This window comes from Mustela nivalis (genome assembly GCF_964662115.1).
Source record: "Mustela nivalis genome assembly, chromosome: 3".
Lineage (NCBI taxonomy): Eukaryota > Metazoa > Chordata > Mammalia > Carnivora > Mustelidae > Mustela > Mustela nivalis.
Window position 1 is genome coordinate 75,027,997 of NC_139022.1, and position 23,473 is coordinate 75,051,469.

General features: G+C 38.9%; 2 protein-coding genes and 1 long non-coding RNA gene across 16 annotated transcripts in view; 2 read left to right on the forward strand and 1 right to left on the reverse strand.

The window, feature by feature from the left end:
* The window catches only part of ACOT12 (acyl-CoA thioesterase 12), a 49,430-nt gene extending 46,644 nt beyond the window's left edge, over positions 1 to 2,786 (forward strand). Inside the window, exons 15-16 of one of the 2 annotated variants that reach the window (XM_082724740.1) lie at positions 3 to 155; positions 903 to 2,786. In XM_082724740.1, coding sequence (XP_082580866.1) covers positions 3 to 152 — 150 coding nt within the window. In that variant the 3' untranslated portion in view covers positions 153 to 155; positions 903 to 2,786. Of the gene's footprint in view, positions 1 to 2 lie in introns of both variants that reach the window. The other variant, XM_082724739.1, reaches the window with a different exon arrangement.
* The window catches only part of ZCCHC9 (zinc finger CCHC-type containing 9), a 38,241-nt gene extending 25,701 nt beyond the window's left edge, over positions 1 to 12,540 (reverse strand). For 10 of the 13 annotated variants that reach the window (XR_014310097.1, XR_014310098.1, XR_014310099.1 and 7 more), the window contains exons 1-6: positions 12,432 to 12,540; positions 10,879 to 11,288; positions 7,041 to 7,191; positions 6,727 to 6,819; positions 4,717 to 4,785; positions 2,786 to 2,825 (exon numbers count right to left, since the gene is read on the reverse strand). Coding sequence is in view for 1 of the 13 variants with exons in the window: in XM_082724759.1 (XP_082580885.1) it covers positions 3,351 to 3,469; positions 4,717 to 4,785; positions 6,727 to 6,819; positions 7,041 to 7,191; positions 10,879 to 11,262 (816 nt within the window). In the remaining 12 variants the exon portion in view is untranslated. Of the gene's footprint in view, positions 1 to 2,785; positions 2,826 to 2,883; positions 3,470 to 4,716; positions 4,786 to 6,726; positions 6,820 to 7,040; positions 7,192 to 10,878; positions 11,289 to 12,431 lie in introns of those variants that run through there. The other 3 variants (XR_014310107.1, XR_014310108.1, XM_082724759.1) reach the window with 2 other exon arrangements.
* Positions 11,296 to 23,473, forward strand: part of LOC309861670 — a 38,383-nt gene continuing 26,205 nt past the window's right edge. The window contains exons 1-2 of the long non-coding RNA XR_014310123.1: positions 11,296 to 12,068; positions 14,729 to 14,795. This is a non-coding gene — a long non-coding RNA (uncharacterized lncRNA). The remainder of the gene's footprint in view (positions 12,069 to 14,728; positions 14,796 to 23,473) is intronic.

Here is a 23,473-nt window from a genome sequence, read left to right on the forward strand (position 1 = left end):
AGGTGTCATACTTCAACCAGATTTCTGCTAGCATCTCTCCTTACTTTGCTGGAAATCTTGGTGGCTGGTCAAAATCCATTGAAGAAACAGCAGCCTCTTGTATACAATTCTTAGAGAATGCTACTGAGGATGGATTGATAAACATATTTTAAACGGTAAACTTTCAATTACCTGTAATTTTATTTCCCACCTTTAATTCCAAGTACACTTAGCCCTGAAAACTGGCAAGATTTGGGGCCACAAAATAATTTAATTTTGGCTTAAGCAAAAGGCAGTAAGGGGTTAAAAAATAAAATTGGTCTCAGGTCAAATACCAGTGATTTGGATTGTATTATTAGAAGAGTTTTAACACTGTTTTAGATCATCTGTGGCTTTCCTCCCTTCTGGGGGCACGGGCAGTGGAAATGGCCCATATGCAATTTTGTATGGACCATATAATGGTACAAATATAGTTTAAAATGATCATAACCATTTTTACGTTACAGAGAAACATGTGTTCTGTTTAAAATTTTATAAAATTTTAAAATCAAAAATGGTAAGTTGGCTAGTTGATTAATAGTGTGGGACTATTCTATATGTGGCAGATATCTGTACGTCACGAGCATCTGACATGATGTATTACATGTTTTAGAGCTTTAAATTAGAAGACATTAAAACATAATGGAATTCAATCAATTTCAGTAATAGGAACTACTTTACTAGTGTCATTTCACATATATTCAAGATGGCTGACCAATTTAGTATCTATTGCTATATATACACACAAAAAGTACCTGCAAAATGTGATATCACAGAGAAAGAGGGTATTAACCGAGCTTTTCTTTCATAACCATTATACTAGCACTTTATTCCCCAGACTTCAAGATTCATTATTCTACTCTGTGATTTGTCTTAACTCCTAGGACAAACCAGCACATGTCAAGTTGGCCTCCTCTACAGGACAACATTTAAGAGTTGAAGGACTTCTTCATGAGAGTTTAGAGCGTTAAGAAATTAGGTACATCCTGCCATCCGTAGGTCAAATCTCTACCTCTGCTTCCCCTGCCTACCCCTACCCCAGCCCATCTACTTCCCGAACCTAGGTCTGGTGGTTACTTTTATTCTATGTCAGCAGGCTTTCATTTACACGAACTTTGGACTGTGCTTCAATTTTATGAATTAACATTGACATACAGTAAGAAGAGTGGATATGCAGGTTTAAATGACTATACAGATCAGAAGTAGATTTTTGAGAATATTTTTAGATTTTAAAAAAGGCAAAAAAATTAGCAATAAAGGGGTTACATTACACTAAAATTTTGTATGGTAAAATTTCAAACCTCTCCTGTAACGGAGATGCTTCTAACTTCTGCCTATCGGAGGTCTTTGAATTTATATTTTTTTGGAAAATTACTGCAATAATGATTTGAGGTGTTGGTGAAACATCCAAGGAGGAAATGAAATCAGGGATATTAGGACAGATGGATTTAGGACTCAGCCTTGGAAAAGTGAAAGATAAGCTTGTAAGAGGTGGCATTTCCAGAGGATTGATGGAAGAATGCTAATGACGAAGTCCTAGGGGATGCAACAGAAAATATTTTTTTAAAGATTTAATTTATTTATTTGACACACAGAGAGAGATAGTGAGAAAGCACAAGCAGGGGTCGTGGCAGGCAGGCAGGGAGAGGGAGGGGGGAAGCAGGCTCCCTGCTGAGCAAATAGCCCTATGTGGGGCTTGATCCCAGGACCCTGAGATCATGACCTGAGCCGAACGTAGACACTTAACCGACTGAGCCACCCAGGCGCCCCTCAACAGAATATTTTTAAAATGTAGTAAAATATTTCGTATATTATTTTTCTGATACACTGGTATGTCAAATACGTATTTTCCCCTCAAGTCTCCCCTCCATCCTAAAGCTGCATTAGAATGCATGTGACCTTGTTTGTCTTCATCACAACCACAATCCCAAGTACCTAAAAGAGTACCAGAAACACAGCAGGAACTGGAGAAAGATGCAGTGCATAAATAAAGTTAATGTTTGCCTGCCTCACTTGAGGAGGCTTTTGACTCTCCAGAGTCTTTGGCACCTCATAGGACAGGTGAAATAAATCTGGGTGTGTTTGGACTAAATGTCTAAGACAGTACTGCTGCCCTCTTCCAGCTGCATGACTTGGGTGATTTCTTTTAAATGGCACTCCTTCCTGGGAGGCTGAGCTATATTCTATCCTGTTTTCCTCTCATCAAAAATAAAACAACAGCTCCTATTAAAACTAGCACTGTTGAGTAATGCAGACATTAAAATAGAGAAAAGTGTTTCTTTTCTTATTTGGTAAATATTTTGCTTTTGAAGCGTCAGTGACTAATCACAGCTGTTTCCTTTAGTTACAAATGTATCCAATCAGGTAAAATTCCAAATGAAACACACAATCCACTGGAGTCATTCCATTAAACAGTACAATGGGAGCCATAAGCCTTGTGAAATATATGTATTAAGTATGCATGTATTCATCAAATCAAAGAAGCTAATGGGTCTCTGATTAGTGTTCTAACTCTATTACGGTGATAGTTGCATTCTCACCTGGACGCATCTAAAACATGTGAACAAAACGCTGTTAAGAGTAATATACAGTCTGTTAAGTGACATCATTCTGGCCGAATACCCAAAACTAAATTTCGGCTAGAATTTCTCTCTTGAAAAATCAAGGACAAAGAAGAGCTGCTGTTAAGTATTCTTCTATTTTACCTCAATAATTTGTACTTCTTTATGTCAAAACTAAAATAAATATTAACCAAAATTAATCTTACCTAGACTTCACAAAAGATGGTATTTCCAAAGGGTTTGTACCTGGACATAAAGAGAGAATGGCTAGTACAATCCAGAATCAGGTATTCAGAAAAAAAAGTAAATAGCAAATGAATTTTTATTATTTTAAAAATATAGTGGATTTTGTGGCAATTAATAAATTCATAATAAGGTGGTATTTTGAACAAAGAAAACAATCTAACTAAAAATTCAATTCTAAATGCCAAGCAGTAAAACTTTATGTAGGGGTGGTTCACATTAACACATAGTTTTTAAGAAAAAGATGATTGTTACAATCAAGCATACAACCACTTAGTTATACCTAAGTTCTGTTAAAAATGTTCTTTTAGAGAATCCAATTCTAACGTCTTCTACTTCTCCAGTGATTTTCTCCAGTGATAAAAGAACTCTTTAATGGACAGCACTCAGGAAACTATGCAACCATTCTCTGATCATACTGGTATCTACAACACAGGTCTCCAAGGGAGCCCAGATCCAATCTGCGAAGTAGGCCCAGTTCAGAATGTTTAACAATGAGGTGGTAACTAATGACAGTACTAATCATTATCAGAAATTAACAACTTTAGGCATCTTTGTCTTGGGTTTTTGTGGTTTAGGTACATCCAAAATTTCTTCATAGTCGGCGCTCATTCCCTTTGCCAAGCGACCAACCGTGACCATTCGATCTGTCAAGGAATGGAAGTTAGAATGTAAGAAAAATGGTAATCAAGTACATCCCTGTAGTTTGGAACTGGCTGAGCAAAGGAACTAGTTTTGACATGAATAATCACAAGGAGGGAAGACTCCATCACTAAAGGAGAGTGAGCATTCTGTAATTGATTATAACCCTTGATTTCAGAGTACCGCAGGCAATTTCTCATCCCAATTAGGGAAATGCAGCAACTGCTTTGCAATGCACAAATTGATGAGAAAGCTCTTTCATTCTTTCCCAGAGTTCATCATTATAGAGTCAATGAATTCCAAGAATCTGTAAACAGTATGACTTATGAAGCATCGGTTTTAAATGCACAAGATTCCACCTGTGAAATTATACAACATCTGCTTGTCAGTCTTGTCATTCGGGAAATGGCAACCCTCCCAGGAGGGAGAATTCAAATTCCACTTCCATCATTTCAGTCCTCCTGCCTACAATGTAGTAAAGACTGTCTTCTTCTAGACAAGACCGTAAACAAGAACTCTGGGTTTTCAAAGGGAAATGTTCAGGTAGGAAGTAAGAATGAGCAGATTTTGTGTAGTACTGTCACTATTTGAGACAAAAAGAAATGTGCTTTTTCCCTAAGAAGTAGGGAAGTAGTTCTTTCTTCCATTCAAGATTATCATCATTCCAATCCAGGTAAACTAATACAATAATCATTTCCACTTCCCTCACATACATATAGTGAACATTTTTGAAGTTTTGATGACCAACAGCAGTATTTCATTAGAAAGAAAATACAACTGGCCTGATGATGTGTACCTAACAAAATTTTAGTATTTTTGGCTGTTTTTGCAATCAGCTCTGAATCCTTCAGATATAGATGAAGCAAACCATTTGTGAGAATGCTCAATCATTAAAATATTGAGTGATTTTCATATTTTTTATTTCCTCTTAGTGAATCAGTATTTTTCTGTTGGTGATAGAATTGGCTTTATTATTAAATTCATTAGTTGGCAGTTAAAAATGTGTATAAGTAAGATGCTTTGTAAGATGAGGGTCCTCTAGGGCTTAGTGGTCACCGTTTCCCACCTGACAGTACCAGCTACTAGTGCTCAGTTACGAATGCATCTACTCCTGACAGAGAAATGACTAGACTGTCATTGCAGCAAGAAACCGGGCTGTCTTAAAATTAGTGGTACCTCAGTACTAACAAAATTCAGCAAAAACACAGAATAATAACATCGAGCCTTCTAAATAGAGGCCCATAGATCTCACCTGAATTCTGACTCTCAGGGCAATCTTTCTTAAAATGGTCCACAGAGCCACAGAGTCTACAGCAACCACCTATTAAAAGAACAAAGTCACTGAAAACTTCTCATACTTACAAGGGACTGTAATGTCTCAAAGCACTTTTCATATCTTATTTGGTCCTCACAGCCTTGTCAGTGCACAGGGAGGTGGAAACAGGAATACAGGTAGGTGCCACCATTCCTGATAATAAGTCCACTCTCTGTCCTTTTGATCCCACAGAGCCCTAAACTGTACCTATCCACTAGTTCTTGCACCTGGCCTTCAGGAGAGAAGAGGGACAGAGGGCAGAGAGATAATGGAAGAAGGTACTTGTGCTCTGGAGTGTCCAAGAGCCACTGCATAGAAGATCATTAACTGTGGTTACATAGGCAAAGATTTGTGAACTGTTGAACCTGTAAGCAAAAGTCGTGTCCAGATGCATTTTGTTGAGGAGGATGTCCATATTTCTTATCAAATGATTAATGACCCCAAAAAGATTAGGAGCCATTGCTCATCTGTACAGGTCAGATGGGGGTGATCAGTTACAAAAGGAACCAAATTCACTTTTGTTTTAGTGCCTTCTATCTGTCAGGCACCCTAACCCTAATAAAAATGCCTGTCTGCCTACTTTAAGCAACATTCCAGGACTGTGAATTACCACACACGTAGTTTCTAAAATTAATCTTTCCCTTAATGGTCAAACACTATCACTTAATGGTCAAGCATTATCATGACATGCTTATATTGTGAAGTGACTTACCCAGAAATGTGACATTATAAGATGTAAACCTGGCTGAATTCTCACTTCTCTGTGATCCCTTCTTTCCTTGGATGCACTTTTAAAAAACATCTACTCATTTTGCATAACCATCCAAAGCCATCTTTATCATCAGTCATGTCATCTGACCTGTGTCATAAGTTTAAAACTGAAAGGCTCCTATGGGCCTTTTCCAGGGCTAGCTTCTTTACTGTTATAGGTGCCAAAGTGAAATGGGAGAGGGACCCTGAACAATCTATTTTAATTTTCAAAGCTCTTCAGTACCATAATTCAATCAATACCATAATTCATCAAATCTAAGACACTGAATATAAGCTATATCATTATTTTACAAACCTCTCAGGGGGAAAAAAAAAATCCCTGCCAATTACATGGCACTCACCATTGGTAAGATATATTCTGAGTTCAGAGACATTAAAATGTGAGAAAATGTACATCTTAGAACCAAGGAAATATAGTTTTTCATCTCCATTTAACAGGCAAGGAAACTGAACTGAGAGATATAACAGAACTCAGCCAAAGTCCCACTAGTGAGTGGTGGTAGTAGAGCTATAACCCATCAGTTTGATTTGAATGCTGTGCCTTTTCACTGGACTTCTCCCATGCAACCCAGGACATGTCATACAAGAGATATCTGGAACCTGATGGCATCAGTTAGCACATAAGCACCTTACTCATAGTAACAGAAAATTTCCTTCTTAAAGCTTCGGACATCACAGACTTTAAGGAGCTTAAGATGTTAGTTGAGCTAAAGAGGAGAGCGGTACATGATCCCACGCTAGACGATTACCCAAGGAAAGCATTCAGAAATAAAGATTACTATACATATTGAAAAGTGTCTACCAGCCCATCTATCCAAAATGGTATGCTAGCCTGTTATTAAATCCAGAACACTATTTTTTAAAGTCTTATATTAGCTTGAGATATACCCCCTTTGCTTCTGTTGTGTTTAAAAGTAGGTATTTATAACAGACTCTCACAAATAATGCTGAAACAAGCAAAAAGCTTAAAATATATACTTTAGCTTTTTGTCTTGATTAATATGTCATATTACACATAAAGTCCAGTACATAGAATAGAGTTTGATAAAAACTGAAGTTCTTTAGGTTTTGTTTTTTGTCCAAGAATTGATTCAAGAGCTAATTTAGACTCGACGTTAAATCACAACTCTGCATTCTAATTCACCTTTTCTGACATATAAGGGTAATGGTACTCACCATCAGCATAGAGTCCTTTGGGATTATCAGGACAAGATCTGGATAGATGCCCCATTTCCCCACAAACAAAGCATTTTGCAAAAGGAAATTCACCTGTAAGGATCAACATTTTCTGTTAAGTTGGCTAAGTACAGAACAAGTCATATAATTCATATTATTTTAAATAATCTGGGGAAAAAACCCTTATTTTTTATACAGCTTAAAATTTAATCTCAATTTCAAAATAATAAGTGGCACGCTCATGACAAACGCTGTCCCCCAAAATCCCACTTCTGACATTTACCACACTAAAAATCAATAGAAAGAAAACACACCAAGAGCTGGGTCTACTTTGGCTTTGCACTTGGTTATTTCATGCTCTGTGGACCCACACCGGTAACATATTCCAGTTCCCATATCTTGATTCTCAAGGGCAGCTGGGCAATCTGCAATCCCATGGCCAGGTTTTCTACAATGGAAACATACCTGGGAAAACAAAATGTGAGTTTTCACATTACAAAACTACACTGGCTTTATTAATTCTTGAATTCAAAAATATCTTTAAAATGTCTTTCATTTGTTATCTAGCTCTTTTTTAAAAAATCTCAATGTTTTATCTGTAGAAAAAAGTTGTTCCATACATTCCTAAACAATAAACGTCATTTCCAGGAGAGGGTCTCAGTACTTCTGAAAACCATCTATTCATAAATCCATCAATCTCAGACACAAAGTTAAAAATGGTTTCATAGAAACTACTTAAATGAATTAAGCAAATATGGACTATTAACTTCATTAAGGAGATATCTTTTCTAGAAAAACTGAGTTTTCTGTGAAAAATAGAAAATGACCATAAAAATTATCAGGCATAATTCATACTAGTACTTACAAAGTTCATATAATTGAATACATTTGAGTCAAATGATGCCATTTAAATTATGATTCAAATTATATTTCCTACCAAAAAACGTATCTTATACTTTTCATAACTTTAATGCATATTCTTTAATACTCAGAATTAGGTGTTTCATTTTTAGAGTATGTACACAATACATTTTTTTAAGATACTAATTTTTTTGACAGAGAAAGAGATAGCGAGAGCAGGAACACAAGCAGGGGGAATGGGAAAGAGAGATGCAGGCTACCCTCTGAGCAGGGAGTCCAGTGTGGGGCTCAATCTCAGGACCCGGGATGACCTGAGCTGAAGGCAGGCACTTAACGACAGCCACCCAGGCGCCCCTACACAATACATTTTAAAAGAATAATTATAACATGAAATATCTGGCTCCAACATAACACTAAATAATTATTTGGTTGCTTTACATACTACCTACTGATGTGGAGAATAGTTTTTGCTGTAATGAATAAGAACAGTAGTCATAATCAAATATGGTGGATACTCAAAAATATGTAAACTGTTTTATATAAACTGAAAAAAGGTGTGTGTGTGTGTGTGTATATATATATTTCTTGGACAACAAATGGTTTATTTTTTCAAAAACTTTTTTGAAAAAAGGGGCGCCTGGGTGGCTCAGTCACTTAAGTGGCTGCCTTTGGCTCAGGTCATGATCCTGGGGGCCTGGGCTCCTGGGCTCCCCGTCACTGATCCTGCATTGGGCTCCCTGGCTCAGTGGGGAGCCTGCTTCTCCTTCTTCCTCTGCCTGTCACTCTGCCTACTCATGCTCTCTCTCCTTTTGTCAAATAAGTAAATAAAATCTTAAAAAAATTTTTTTACCAATTTTTTTTTTAAATAAGCACAGGATTTTTAAAAAGCAAATTAAACAGGCAGATAAAAGATACAATATATTGCAACTATGTCCTCATTTTTTCCATTTCATAACATACTGGAAGAGAATGAACCCCTTTAAGTCTTCACTAACTTTTACATTTAGTATGAGGTGGTCTAAACAAAGAAAATGCAGTTTTATACAGGTTCAGGAAAAGCTAATGGCTAAAAACTAGATCACCATAATAAGAAGAGCAGAAGTCCTGGTGAAGTCAACATGGTCTCTAGTAACATGACAGTTCACTGATTAGGTTTTTACCTTTTTTTTTTTTTTTAGATTTTATTTATTTATTTGACAGAGAGACAGAGAGCACGAGGTGGGGGTGGTGCAGAGGGAGAGGGGCAAACAGACTCTCTGCTGAGCATGGCACCCTACACGGAGCTGGAAGCAGGGCTCCATCCCAGGACCTTGTGATCATGACCTCAGTGGGTCAGATGCTTAACCAGCTGAGCCACCCAGGCACCCCAGGTTTTCATCTTTAAAACCCAACAGTCACTAAATGCAAATTTCTTTTTATTTTTTTTCAAATGAAAATTTCTTGAATGATCCTAAATTTAACATAGATGGGACTATCGACAGTGAACATCATAAATTATCTTAATTTATTAGCAATTAAGAACTGATGCTCAGACTGAACAAACTACATACTTTTAAAATATATGCTTTAATAAAAAGCATTTATTTTTTTCTTGAAAACTAATGTCTTTCTCCCTTAATTACAAATATAAAACTTCTCTTAAAAGGTCACAATATGGGGGTGCCTGGGTGGCTCAGTGGGTTAAAACCTCTGCCTTCGGGTCAGGTCATGATCCCAGTGTCCTGGGATCAAGCCCCGCGTCGGGCTCTCTGCTCAGAAGGAAGCCTACTTTTTGTCCTCTCTCTCTCTGCCTGCCTCTCTGCCTACTCGTGATCTCTGTCAAATAAATAAAATCTTAAAAAAAAAAGTCAATATAAATGTTTCGAATACTATGCAATTCATCATACTGCCTATGTCAATGAAATTATCTTTAAGTTATATTACCTTTAAGTTAAATTAGTTTGATAAAAAATTTTTTAGATTGTATTTATTTAAAGAGAGAGAACACACGCAAACAAGGGGAGACACAGAGGGAGAGGGACAGACTCCTCAGTGATTGTAGAGCCTGACATAGGGCTTGATCTCATGACCTTGAGGTTGTGACCTGAGCCCAAATCAGGTCAGGTGCTTAATCAACTGAGCCACCCAGGCATCCCAATTAAAATATTTTTAAATAATGGTACAATTTAAATAAAGCTATCCTGATCCAAATAAAAATGATTACATTTTCTATCCATATTTATTCATAAGGAATGTTTGATTAGCATTATCTCTAAATAATTATCTGCAACTATATATAAAACTAATCCTGCAAATAAAAATGAAGGTGTGGGGCACCTGGGTGGCTCAGTGGGTTAAGCCGCTGCCTTCAGCTCAGGACATGATCTCGGGGACCCAGGATGGAGTCCTGCATCTGGCTCTCTGCTCAGCAGGGAGCCTGCTTCCTCCTCTCTCTCTCTCTGCCTGCCTCTCTGCCTACTTGTGATTTCTCTATGTCAAATAAAAAAAAAAAAAAAAAAGGAAGGTGTAAATTGATAACAAATACTGATTTTTATGTAGTATCTTACTAGAAGACTTGGAAAATTCACTTAGAGAAGGGAAAGAATTATATGAAGTATTTCATTTCCTACGTCTGACAGTTTAAAAATCCAAGGGTGGGCAAAAGAAATCAACGTGCAGCCCCCAACATTCCTCTGAGTAGTATGAAGAAGGGATGGAGCAATGACTAGGAACAAACTCAAGGGATCTTAACTCTTATTACTCTGCTCTGTTACTAACTAGTGTGATTCTTATTAGATCTCATTCCTGCGCCTCAGTTGTTCATGCATAAAGACAAAAAACATCCTTTCCAATTAAAGGGAACCACACATATTTAACCTGTTGCACTTAACCCTCCACCTTACTTTTTTTTTTTTTTTTTTAATGTCTGTTTGAAAAGAAGCTACTGGAAGGCAGGAATAAGAACATAGGTTTTGAAGTCAGACAAGCTCTGGGTTTGAATTTCATCTCCGCTACTATACTAGCTATGTGGCTGTCAGCACTTTTTTACACCTGCCTATACATCAGTGTTTTCTCCGCATATGAGACTAATGCTACTATCTTTATAGTGTTGTTGTGATAATTAATCACATCATGTACCCAGCATACAGGAAGTGCTAAAATAGTCCTAATGTTATTACTAGCCCTCAAAAAGATGCTTTATAAATCTAGTATGTAAGAGCATCAGATTCTGTTAGAATATGCATATGTGAGTATATGAATAATAGTTCTGACCTATATAAAGTAGTATTGCAGTTAAAGTAATGATCTTACCATTGCATTCTTCTTTGCTGCTTGTCTTTTTAGTCTTCTTCCTTCCCGTCGACTATCCTTCTTTAAAGCTACTGCAATTTCTTCCCTTACCTCCTCACTGTCTGTTGCTATCATCTCTCCATTATGAACTATCTGTGAGTTTTGTCTTAGGTATTCCATGAATCCATTTACATCTTCATTTAAGTACTCCTTTTTCTTTTTGTTCTTTTTGTGTTTTGCTTGGGGAGCATCATTTTTAACAGAGAGCCTTTTGGCTTCAAGTTGTTTATTCTTTGGTAGATTTTGGCTTTCTCCCTGGAAGGACCCCTTCTTCATGTCCTCCCATGATGTTGCAGCCAAAGGTCTCTTGTTATGAGTGGTAGTTACTCGGGCCCACCTGGTCATGATTTCATCAGTGGTACTTTATCAAGCTTTAAGACAAGCATGGATGTTAGTAACCATTAAAAAAAAAAAAAAACCACTAAAGATCCACAGTGTATCACATTATGCCCATAAGTTAAAGCCTTGATTATTTAAACACTTCATTTAGATATCTGTATATTTAATTTTATAATATGCGGCACAGATATGCCTATAAAATAAATCGACCCTTACCAAAAGAGCTATCACACCGGTAAAACAAAAAACCCAACACGTATATAAATGCTTAAAACTGTAAAACATTTGATGAAGTAACCAAGTGACCAAGTTACTTTGTAAAATTTGAATCACAAAGTAATACAGTGAGTGAAGTGACTCTTCCCAAATTCTGCAGTTTTCCTGGCTGTTTCCTATCTCTAAGTCCCAAGGCTACTCTCATCCCACCTTCTTGCTGAGTCAGTTCAGTGCAAACAATCTGCATAGCAAATTAAGTACACAGAAATGCTGTTCTTTTGGCGCAAAGTTTGTCATTACTACCCTTCCCGCAGATTGATACGTAACATATACAAAAGGGTTTTTTTATGGTCACGTGAGGATGCTGGGTCTTCTAGCTCCTCAGACTATAAACCACTTCGAGCCCAGTGGTTTCCAATCCTTTTCAATTACTGAGCCGCGCCCCTTTGGGGGCGGCATCCCGTGTACCAAACAGGGTTAAAAACCTCAAGTCTCGTGGTTAGAAACCTCCCAGAAACACACGCTGAAGGGCGGAGCCAACCAGTCCGCGAGACGCTACACACACACGGCTCACTGCAGCTCCTGCGACTGTCACGGTAGGGACTGGAGCTGTCCTAGAGGTGCATTATCCCTCCTATGAGGACAAGGAAAGGGGGAAGCTCTGAGTATCAAGATGTAGTTGGGGGAGCCCACTGGACACCGGGTCCCGGTAGGGCTGGATGCGCCAGCCCAGGCGGCTAGCACCCGACCGCTGAGAGCCGTCCCCGCGACGGCGGCGCCCTGGGCGGGCCTCGGATCCCGGCACTCCAGCCCCATCTGCCGTTGAGAGCTGTGGGGGGCCCAGCAGTCAGTCTCTGCGCCTTCCCGCCGGGTCCCTGGGAGCGAACGGGAGAAATACGCTGCACCTGCCGGAGGGGTTCCCAGGGTCCTATCTCGCTCAGCCGCGCGCAACTACTTACCGCGCAAGAATCCTCCAGGGCAGCTGAGTTAGCCAGCCAGAGAAGCCCGCCCCCGGCGACCGAGTCCGCACTCGGGACCGGAAATACGTCCCCGAGAGTGCGTCACTTCCGGCAGGCTAAGGTGGGGCGGGGCACGTGTGCTACTTAGAGTTGCTCTCTGGGCGGGTGCGTGCGGCTGAGTAAAAATTTATGGAGCGCCTAGAGTTTGAGGGGTGCGCGGTGCACCACGGGGACACAAAGATGAAGAGTGCTTAATCCGTGCTGTCCGGAACCCGCAGCTCAGTAGAAGAGCTGCACGGCAGCATGGGGGTGTGGGAAGGCCTGGAGAAGGTGACCTTTGAACTGTACTTTTAAAATCGTTTGGGGCGGTAATGAGTTAAGGGCTTTCCAGGTAGATGTAAGGTGAAAGTCTTAGCGCAGTAGTAGTGGGTCATTCTCCTAGAAATAAAAAAAAAAAAAAAGACATTTAGGGCCCAATTGAGTGGAGAGCGGTGCCTGGTGGTCATCCTGCCTAATGCTAGTTAAGTCTTCAACTGAAATAATTACGCTTTGTGGCCAAAGAAGTTCTCTTTTTAAGAGGAAAACCCTAGCTTGTTAATTCATTATCTCAAATCTTTTTCAAACAGCTACCCCCACCGGTTGTACTTCGTGAGGACAATGGCATTGTCACATCACTTAGTTCACCAACTTCGCTCCTTCCCTACCTATCATCATGGTCGATCCATCTTGCCCCTTAACGACCTTTCCACTTTATCTCCACTGCCACCTCCCTCGTCCCAGGTTTCATCCCATCTCACCTGGAACACTGGCAGCTGGTGCGGGTATCTACTTTTTACGCCACTCCCTCACCCATTTCCATTTCTTAGCAAAGTGAATTTTTGGAGGTGTAAATCAGGGGTGCCTGGGTAGGTGCCATTGTAAAGTGCCGACTCTTGGTTTCTGCTCAGGTCAAGATCTCAAGAGTCCTGGGATCCAGTCCTGAGCCCTGTCTGCCTCTCTTCTCCTTCAGCTCCTGCTCGCTCTCTTTCCCTCACTCTGCCTTTCAGGTCAATAAGTAAATCTTAAAAAAAAATTTTTTTTTTTTTTACTCTTCTGCCTTAATCCCTTCCATAGTTTCCCATTGCTCTTTTTCTTCTCTCTCTCTCTCTCTCTGTCTCTTTTAAGAGCTCTTATTTATTTTAGAGGGCTTTGGGGGAGAAACAGAGGGAGAGAGGATCTTCAGCAGACTCCATGCCCAGCGCAGAACCTCAGGGCAGGGCTCAATCTCATGATCCTGAGGTCATGGTGTCAGTCTAAATTAAGAGCCAGACGATTGATGCACTCAGCTACCCAAATGCCCCTCCCATTGTTTTTAAGATGACCTCAAACTCCTTAAGTTGGAGTTACTTCACTAGTCTCTCCCTATACAATCTCCCCTTCTTTGACCGGGGGACTTTCCTCAATTTCTCAAATGCTGTGCGTACCCTGCAATCTTCAGGGCTTTACATATGCTCTTGTCTTTGCACAGCACTTTTTCTTCTTTCAGCTAAAGTATTTATCCTTAAAGTCTTTTTACATTTTATTTTTAAGTAAGCTTTCCTATTCTGCTCCCCTGCCACCCAAATTAGACCAATCCCCTCTTGTACACTAGAGGCAGTCTTTACTCAAAACACTTTTCAAATTAGTAATTACATAATAATTGTGTAACAAGTTGTTTATTGTATTCCCATTACCTGGTATACATAGTTGGTACTCAGTATGTTTTTGTTAGACAAAGAATAAGTATGCTGCAATGCTTGTTAAAGCAACCTAGGAAGTGGCCTGATTTTCTTTAGGAGTAAAGATTAAAGTCAATGCTGTAGAAATAATGGAATTTGTTATGGTGAATATCACAAATGTTCTAGGTTTTATGGTGGCGGGGAGTTGTAAAATATTCCTCCAGCTCTTGAAGAGAGGGAGCTTTCTAGTTGTATGATTATCCACTTCATAGCATGTTCTCAACCAGCTGGCTTCAGGTTCTAAGCAAACTAGGGACTTTTCATAAAGAGGTTTTCTTTTGTAGAAGCAAGTACTTGCACATAATGGAAACCACTAGAGGGTGCATTCAACTAAAACTTGTCTTTTTAGTATTATGTTGAATTTTAAACTGTACAAAGTTGTTCATTTCCTGGTAGTGAAGGAACATAATCTCAAATTGTTTTTGTGGAAGTATATCAAGTGAAGATTAGTAATTGAGTAAATAAGTAATGGAAGTCCTTTGGGATTCAGAAGAAAATATCACTACTAATAACAGCTAACTTTCACTGAACATTTTATAGGTACTTAGCACTGTGTGCTGAATGTTCTTCATAATTGCTTACTTCACTCTTCACTTCATCCTGAGAGGTAGGTACTATATTTTGTCCATTTTACAATGAGGAAACAAGCTCAGAAAGCTGAAGTAACTGACCCAAGTTCACACATCTAGTTAGAGGTAGAGTTATGATTTGAATAAAGATATCAATTCAAAGGTGTGAGCTCTGCTACACTGAAGTACTGTAGGAGATTGTTTGCCTGTTTGAACCCTCTTTGAAATGAAGACTTTATTTTCTTAGAATGTACTCACTTTTACAGTTGATGGGATTATCTTTTTATTAAATTTGAGACATTCATATATTATTGAAATACTACAGGTATGCTATTGTCATAACAGTATTATCCACAGGGTAAATTTTTTTTTTTTTTAAAGAGAGCATGCACACACAAGAGGGATAGGGGGACAGGGACAGGGACGGGGATGGGCAGAGGGAGGAGAATCTCAAGCAGATGCCACACTCAGCCCGAAGCCCAATGTGGCTCTCAGTCTTACAACCCTGAGATCATGACCTGAACTGAAATTGAGTGTCTGATACTTAACCAACTGACCCGCTCAGGCGCCCCTCCACAGGGTGAATGTTAAGTGAGGAGCTTAAGTTTTGGTTATGAGGGACCAAAGTACCTCATTTTTAGAAAATTCTCAAGTGTATTGTACATCAAAAAAAAAAAAAATAGAGTAATTATAAAACACATCATGTGAACACTACCCAGTTTAAGAAACTGCCTCTTGCCAGATATAGATTTAAATTATATTACCGTAGTTTTTTACCCAGGCAATACATTTTAATTTTCCAGCAAAATAGTGATGATAGCAGATCTGTAAACTGTCTCTCATCCTGATAATTAGAAATTTTGAGCAAAATAGAAAAAACAACGATGTGAGGACTCTGAAGAGTAAGTAAATGCAGACCCTTGTGGAGGGGAGTCAAAGTCCATAGAAGCAACCAGCACATGGGTAAGAGAGAGAGAGTGGGCCCTGAGAGTGGGTCATAGTCACAAAATGCATGAGCAGCTAAAACTATAATAGAAATCCTGCCATCATTTTTCTGGCTGGAAGAACCAGAGTGAAAAAGCATGTAACAGCCACACCTCTAAAGTGAGGGGGAATCGTGGAAGGGAGAGAGCCATAAAAAGGATTCTTCTACTTCTGTATGTGAACTGGTGTGCTAACTCCTGACCCCACATGCACAAGACAAACTCAGAGGCTTAAAGAAATGAACTGAGATTTGAATGGACACCTATAAAAAATGAGACAAAGCCTGTAACACAAGTCTAAAAAAGTTAATTGCCTACTAAAAAAAAAAATTTTTTTTTCTGTAAGGATTAGAATTGAGAGTATATACAAAACAACATCCACAATGCCCAGGATAAAAACCAGAATGTAAACTTACACTGGTTCAGTGGTACTTTGAATTCTGGTCTTCTTCCATGATTTGCCTGGTGCCTTTTATTTTTCAAGTTCTCCAATAGCTGATCTATGTGTTATGTTTTATTGATGTATTCAGTGGGAGACACAGGGTGGAGTGTGCTTATTCCTTCTTACCTGGATTTGGAAACACTCCCATTAGAATTTTGAATCTTCACTCTTGTCTAGATTGTCGCAAGTTAAGAGGTGATTGGCTAGACTAGCTAGAGTGACCATGAGGTGCTGCAAGAGTAGGAGTGTCCAAGGCCCAGCCTCAGGGAGCTAGCCCACTAGCTGAGTTTTAACATTAGGGTGAGCAGATTCTAAACAAGCTCTTTAATTGCAGAGTATTTGTAATGGAGGATAGCAAACCTAGAAAGGTTAGCTGGGACCAGATTTTGCCAATTGATGTGTTTTTTAATTTTTATTTTTTTAATTTTCAATGTTCCAAGATTCATTGTTTATGTACCACACCCAGTGCTCCATGAAATATGTGCCCTCCTTAATACCCACCACCAGGCTCCCCAACCCGCCACCTGCCTCCCATCCAAAACCCTCAGTTTGTTTCTCAGAGTCCAGTCTTTCATGGTTCATCTCCCCCATCTCCCTTCTCCTCTCCTTCTTCCAACATCCTCCGTGTTACTCCTTATGCTCCACAAGTAAATGAGATCATATGGTACTTGACTCTCTCGGCTTGACTTAATTTCACTCTTTCCACAGTTTGGTGACTGTGGCCATTGCTGCTATGAACATTGGGGTACAGATGGCCCTTCTTTTCACTACATCTGTGTCTTTGGGATAAATACCCAATAGTGCAATTACAGGGTCATAGGGCAGCTCTATTTTTAATTTTTTGAGGAACCGCCACACTTTTCCAAAGTGGCATTCCCACCAACAGTATAAGAGGGCTCCCCTTTCTCCACATCCTCTCCAACACTTGGTGTTTACTATCTTATTAATTTTGGCCATTCTGAGTGGTGTAAGGTGATATTTCAATGTGGTTTTGATTTGAATCTCCCTGATTGCTAATGATGATGAACATTTATTCATGTGTCTTTTAGCCATTTGCATGTCTTCTCTGGAGAAGTGTCTGTTCATGTCTTCTGCCCACTTTTTGACGTGATTATCTGATTTTTGGGGCATTGATTTTGAGAAGTTCTTTATAGATCTTGGATACCAGCCCTTTGTCTATAGTGTCATTCCTGAATATCTTCTCCCATTTCGTGGGTTGCCTCTTTGTTTTGTTGACTGTTTCCTCTGCTGTGCAGAAGGTTGTGATCTTCATGAAGTCTGAAAAGTTCATTTTCACTTTTGTTTCCTTTGCCTTTGGAGACATGTCTTGAAAGAAGTTGGCCAATGTCGAGGAGGTTACTGCCTATGTTCTCCTTTAGGATTTTGATAGATTCCTGCCTCACACTAAGGTCTAAAGAGTTTTTTAATCCATGAGAGTTGTGAGGCTGCACATGAGAATTTCAATTATATGTAGATCTGTAGAAGTACATACCTTTTAAAAATCTTACATTCTTGTTTTCCAGGTCAGTAAACTAAATGTCAGAGAACTTAAGTGATTGCCACACTACTAGTGACAGCTTTATTACCTGACATGCACATGGAGATGGCCCTGTGTTTTTATTTCATTTGCTGTGTTGGTTTTCTCAGTAACAAAGTTATAAGGAGTACTGCCTTATTTCAGAAGTGAAACAAAAAACAGTATCTGAAGTGTTTAACAGGAGAGACCCATTAGTCGCAGCTGCTTGAGGTTGCTAAACAATAGGGAATGGGAATACTATGACATTTGTATTCTCCCCTGAAAAAGCTTAAATCTTTTTCATATTCTTTGTTTAAATATGAGTAAGAATACCATTGTGAATATTAATCACAGAAGTGATGTGGCTCTCTGACTCTAATCTAACCCTCTTCTGGTGTATCTCTCAAGTTCGAGCTCCTAATCATGCTTTTTAGTGGCAGTGTCAAGTGCTTCAAATGAATACTTAAACCTAAATTACATATAAGTGGTAAGGTTTCCAAGCTCTCTTGTCTGAAAAGGAGTACTTACTTCTACTTCTCCTCTTATGTCTGAGGAAATGCTACCTGATTTGGGCCCTAGATGGTCCCTTCAAAGGGAGCAGTGGGAGGTCTGTAGTTATAGATGGAATTCTATAAAATGGGGCAGGTGAGGAAAACCCATTTTTTGATATCTCCTGTATGCCAGTACCTTCTTAAGTGCTAGATTAATAAAAATGACAGAGTCCTTGCCCGTCAACAACCGACAACCTGCGAGGGTAAGATACACAGACTGGTAAACCACTGGGAGAGAAGTAAGTGAAGGAATTACATTGGTAGTAAAGATTACAGATAAATTCATTCTTCCCGGGAGATTTTAGAAAACTTCACAATAGATTGTGTTGCAGAGAACTGGAGAGGGGATTGGGGGAGGTGATGGGGAGGCATCAATAGAAAAAGAAATAATCGATGTAATCATGATCTCCTGTAGACTGAAATGCCTTGTGTCAATGAGGTGTGTGCACAGAAGGAAGGAGAAGAACTTAAGGTAATACTTAGTAAAGGATGAAAGTGAACAGAACTAAGTGACCAAAATATATAGTACAGATTTAGTAACACCATAAGAAATCTACCTATGATTCTCTGGGTAAAAAATAAATGACTTAGGATGAACTAATTTAAGAGAATCACAAAGCTAGCCCTCCAAAAGGTTTGGTATAGAAAAATAAGTGGGATGAGTACTGGGTGTTATGTGCAACTGATAAATTGAACACTGCCTCTGAAACTAAATATACCTTTTGTTTGATAATGGAATTTGAATACTAAGAAAAGAACTGGTCATGGGAAGAGAGGTCCCACAAGTATTTTAGGAAATATTTATGGACCAGGAAAAGGTATGAAGTGATATTATATATATATTCTGGAAGATGTGAACCTAGGGTGGAAAGCTCCAAGAAGATGAATTTGGGCATAGTCCATACCCCCCAGAAAAAACACTTTAGGCCTGTAATCCCCCACAGAGTAAATGGAATTTATTGGAATTATGTGCATATGTGCCCAAGGCAGCTCAATATGGAAATCACTAGCAAGCTTTCAAATAGCACATTAGTTGCATTGAGTATATGTTGCTTTTAGATACCTACACAATGTGTTTTGGAGCAGGAGAGCAAACCAGATAGTGGAACTTGTTTTTTTTTTTTTTTTTTTTTTAAGATTTTATTTATTTATTGACAGAGAGAAATCACAAGTAGATGGAGAGGCAGGCAGAGAGAGAGCGCGCGCGCGAGAGAGAGAGAGAGAGAGAGAGAGAAGCAGGCTCTCTGCTGAGCAGAGAGCCCAATGCGGGACTCGATTCCAGGACCCTGAGATCATGACCTGAGCCAAAGGCAGCGGCTTAACCCACTGAGCCACCCAGGTGCCCTGGAACTTCTTTTAAACCAGATTGCACACTCTTCAGTCTGCAGGTGTTGCTACTTTTCCTGTATTGGGTCTTTGTCTTAAAAACATATTGAGGATGATGGTGATGGTTGTAGAGCACTGTAATTGTGCTTAGTACCACTTTATACTTAAAATGGTAAACTTAATGTATGTTTTACTACAATTTAAAAAAGAAAAACTGATATTTAACCTTTAACAGTAGTACTTTCATCTTGCTTCTCTTGAAGCTCATTTTTACATCTTTTACTATTTAAGGAGCTGTTCTTAAATTTAAGAATCAAGTTGTTATTTGCATATGATTTCCCTTTCTTATAAAAAAAATCATTTACCATTTTGAATTTAGAAGGCACTCTTTGTGAAGAACAAAGCATTTTAAAAAACCCACTATGTATTAAGCATTTTGTGCTCTAAATCTTCCCAAATAGTTAACAATGGCAGTACTCATTACATACTAGGACTCATGAACAGTAATAGTCATTTACACTTGGGAAAAAGTAAGATATGGAGAGCATAACTAACATTAAATCTACCAAAACTGGATCCAGAATCTAAAATGTCTGGTCCCTTTCCTGTACTGGGAGATATGGCCATGTCCCCTCCTGTGGTTGCCTAATAATTCATTCTATTATTTTTCAGGTTCATACTAAAATACACGTTGATACCTGGAAAATACTCATCTCCCCTTCCCAGTGTAATATTCTTCTGAATCTCCTACTGCCTTCCTGTTTGGAGGTGGTTGGACTCCCTTCCCCATCCCTCACTAAACCCCCACACATACTCATGATGAATATATTTCTAGAAAAGATGAAAAATAGGAGCCTTATTGGCTTGAAAGTTCCTAGCAGCTTAAAAGAGGGAAAAAAAAAAAACCTCATCAGTATGAGAATGTGGGATCTGAGAGAGAACAATTGTTTAGTGTCTGTTAGCCGCCCCCCCCCCCATACACAGGATGGCAAAAGACAAATTGATCCATCTTAAATAAGCTAAAGCATTAGACCATTAAATGAATGTTGAAGAACTGTGCCAGGGAGTGTGTTGAATATAATTTGTTACTTAAAACCGTTAGTAAACTTTTTACCTGTTTTACAGGAGAGGTGATAGCACTGTCAACCAAATTGTTGTCAAATGAATAAAGTGCATAGAAGACTTTAAAACCAACCCTCTTTTAGTCATTAAAGTCTTCTAGTGCTTCATTAATTCTAATGGTATAATCTGGTTCTGATTGAAGTGCACCGGAATGTAGTCAGTGCCTCATCAGCACTGATGAGTTCTCAGTAATTCAAGCCATGATGGCAAATCACATGTCTGTGTACCTCGACTCCATGCATGTTTGTCCGTGTCTTCAGCACGGCTTTTACATCCCAGAACCCACTGTCTTCTTTCTGACCTCACGTATATTATGCAAAAGAGATTGCTATTTTCAGAGCTGCTTTTATGCAAATTCTGTGCAAACAGATTTTGTAGAGATGCCAAAATAGAACCTGTCTTCCCCCATCTTCGGTTTCAGTATACAGAGCACCTATGTAAGTCAAAAGCATTTTTGAAAAGTAAGGAGTCTGGTGTATACGTTAAAAAGTAAATGACAGGCTCAGCTCACTGTATTTCCCCTGTAGCCCAAAGATTCATAGGACTAATTAAAAATTTTAATTCAGATATAATTAGCATACAGTTTCAGGTGTCTAATATAATGATTGAGTGAGTCTATTCATTCCTCAGTGCTCATCATAAGTGTACTCTTAATCCCCTTAACATATTTCACCCATTTCCCTTCCCACCCCACCTACCTTCCCTCTGGCTACTACCCATTCTCTATATTAAGTGTCTGTTTCCTTCTTCTTTTTTCCCCCTTTTTCTTGAATTCCAGTTAGAAGTGAAAACATGTGGTATTTGTCTTCCTCTTGCTGAATGATTGCACGTAGCATTATACCCTCTAGATCCATCCATGTTGCAAGTGACAAGATCTCATTCTTTTTTATGGCTGAGTAATGTTCCATTGTATATAGCTACCCCATTCTCTTAAATTCTGCTTTTACAGTTCCATAATTACATCTCTCAAACTGATTTACCCTCATTGTCAAGTATAATTTATTCTTACAGAAAGAATAGATAATTATGGTACTCCTCCTTAATCTTTGAAGTATTTTTTATTTGGTGTGGGTATTTTCACAGCACTAGGATAAGTGACTCAGTGAACATATGGGCCTAAAGCAAGATACGAAACCGTCTAACCCCCATCCCTACTATAGAACAAAACAATAGCATTTAGACATTCCTAGCAATTGGGTAGGGCTTTCTTCGCTGATATAACACATCAGATGTGACCTCCCCCTTTTCTAGGTTCCATGATAACCATTTGCCTTCTCTTCATACAGGTTCTTTACAGAAAAGTTAAAATATAGTTAATTTGGCTTTCCTTTCTGAATCATTTGATTGTAGACTTGGCAGTTCTTTGGACTTCCAGAGGACTAATCTTCATTAGGTGCAGATTTTTCTTGTTTAATTCTCATATGGAAGTTGTAGCTTTTTTTTCTTGAGGGTTTTGAGGACCCCTCATATGTGCTCTGTTTCTCAACAGAAGTGTTAAGTATGGGCCTCTACATATATAAGAAAAATAAATGCTGTTGGTTGTCGAACAGCTTGGGTTTGGACTGCATGGATCCACGTATATGTGGATTTTTTCTATTCAGTACTGTAAATGTATTTTCCTTAATGATTTTCTTGACTTTTTTTCTAGCTTTATTGTAAGAACACAGTATGTATAATACATATACAAATACGTGATAACCGATTATGCTATCAGTAAAGCTTCTGATTAACAGTATATTATCAGTTAAGTTTTGGGGGATAAAAAGTTATGTGTGGATTTTTGTGCGGGAGATCAGCACCCCAACCCCCACATTGTGCAAGGATTGACTGTATTTTTAATATTGAGAGATGGTGAGTATTTGATTTCTCCCTTAAATTTTTTAAAAATTTTACTGACAGAGGGGGAGAGAGAAAGAGAAAGAGAGAGAGCACAAATTGAGGGGAGGGGTAGAGAGAGAAGCAGACTCCCCACTGAGCAGGGAGCCTGTTGTGGGGTTCGATCCCTGGACCCAGGGATTATGACTGGAGCCGAATACAGACACTCAACTGACTGAGCCACCCATTTCTGCCTTGATTATTGCATTAAATACAATAGATATTCCATTATTTATACCAGTATTTTCCTCCATTAAAATTAATAGCTATATAGCTCCTCACATTAAAAATTGGGCTTTATTCCATTTAAAATTTAAAAAAAGTTGTTATGAAATACTTTTTTTTAAAAGATTTTATTTATTTGTCAGAGAAAGAGCATGCACACAACAGGGGAAGCAGCAGGCAGGGAGAGAACGAGGCTCCCTGCAGAGCAGAGAGCCTGATACCTAAGGAACTCAATCCCAGGACACTGGGATCATGACCTGAGCCAAAGGCAGATGCTTAACTGACTGAGCCACCCAGGCACCCCTGTTAGGAAATACTTTTGACATACAGAAAAGAATAAGATTTTGTGTGGGGACTAGCAGGTGAGAAGGGGAATCATCATTGTAAAAGGGATAATCTATCCTGACAGCAGAAGGAGGTGTAGAGCTGCTTTTTTCACAATGGGATAGGGAGAAATAGGTGTGGAACCCAGATGATCCACTTGGACACCTCCTGCTACTCCCTTGTATTATTGCAGCAAGGTAAAAACAGCCCTAACCCAAGAAGGTTGTAATTGCCAAGGCCTTAGGGTTAAAGGTTTTGCTCACAATGGAAGATAAGGCACCAAGGTCAGCCAAGGTGGTAGTGGAAAATTAGGGAAATACAGAAAGAATAATGGAAGAGGCTGAAGAGAAAT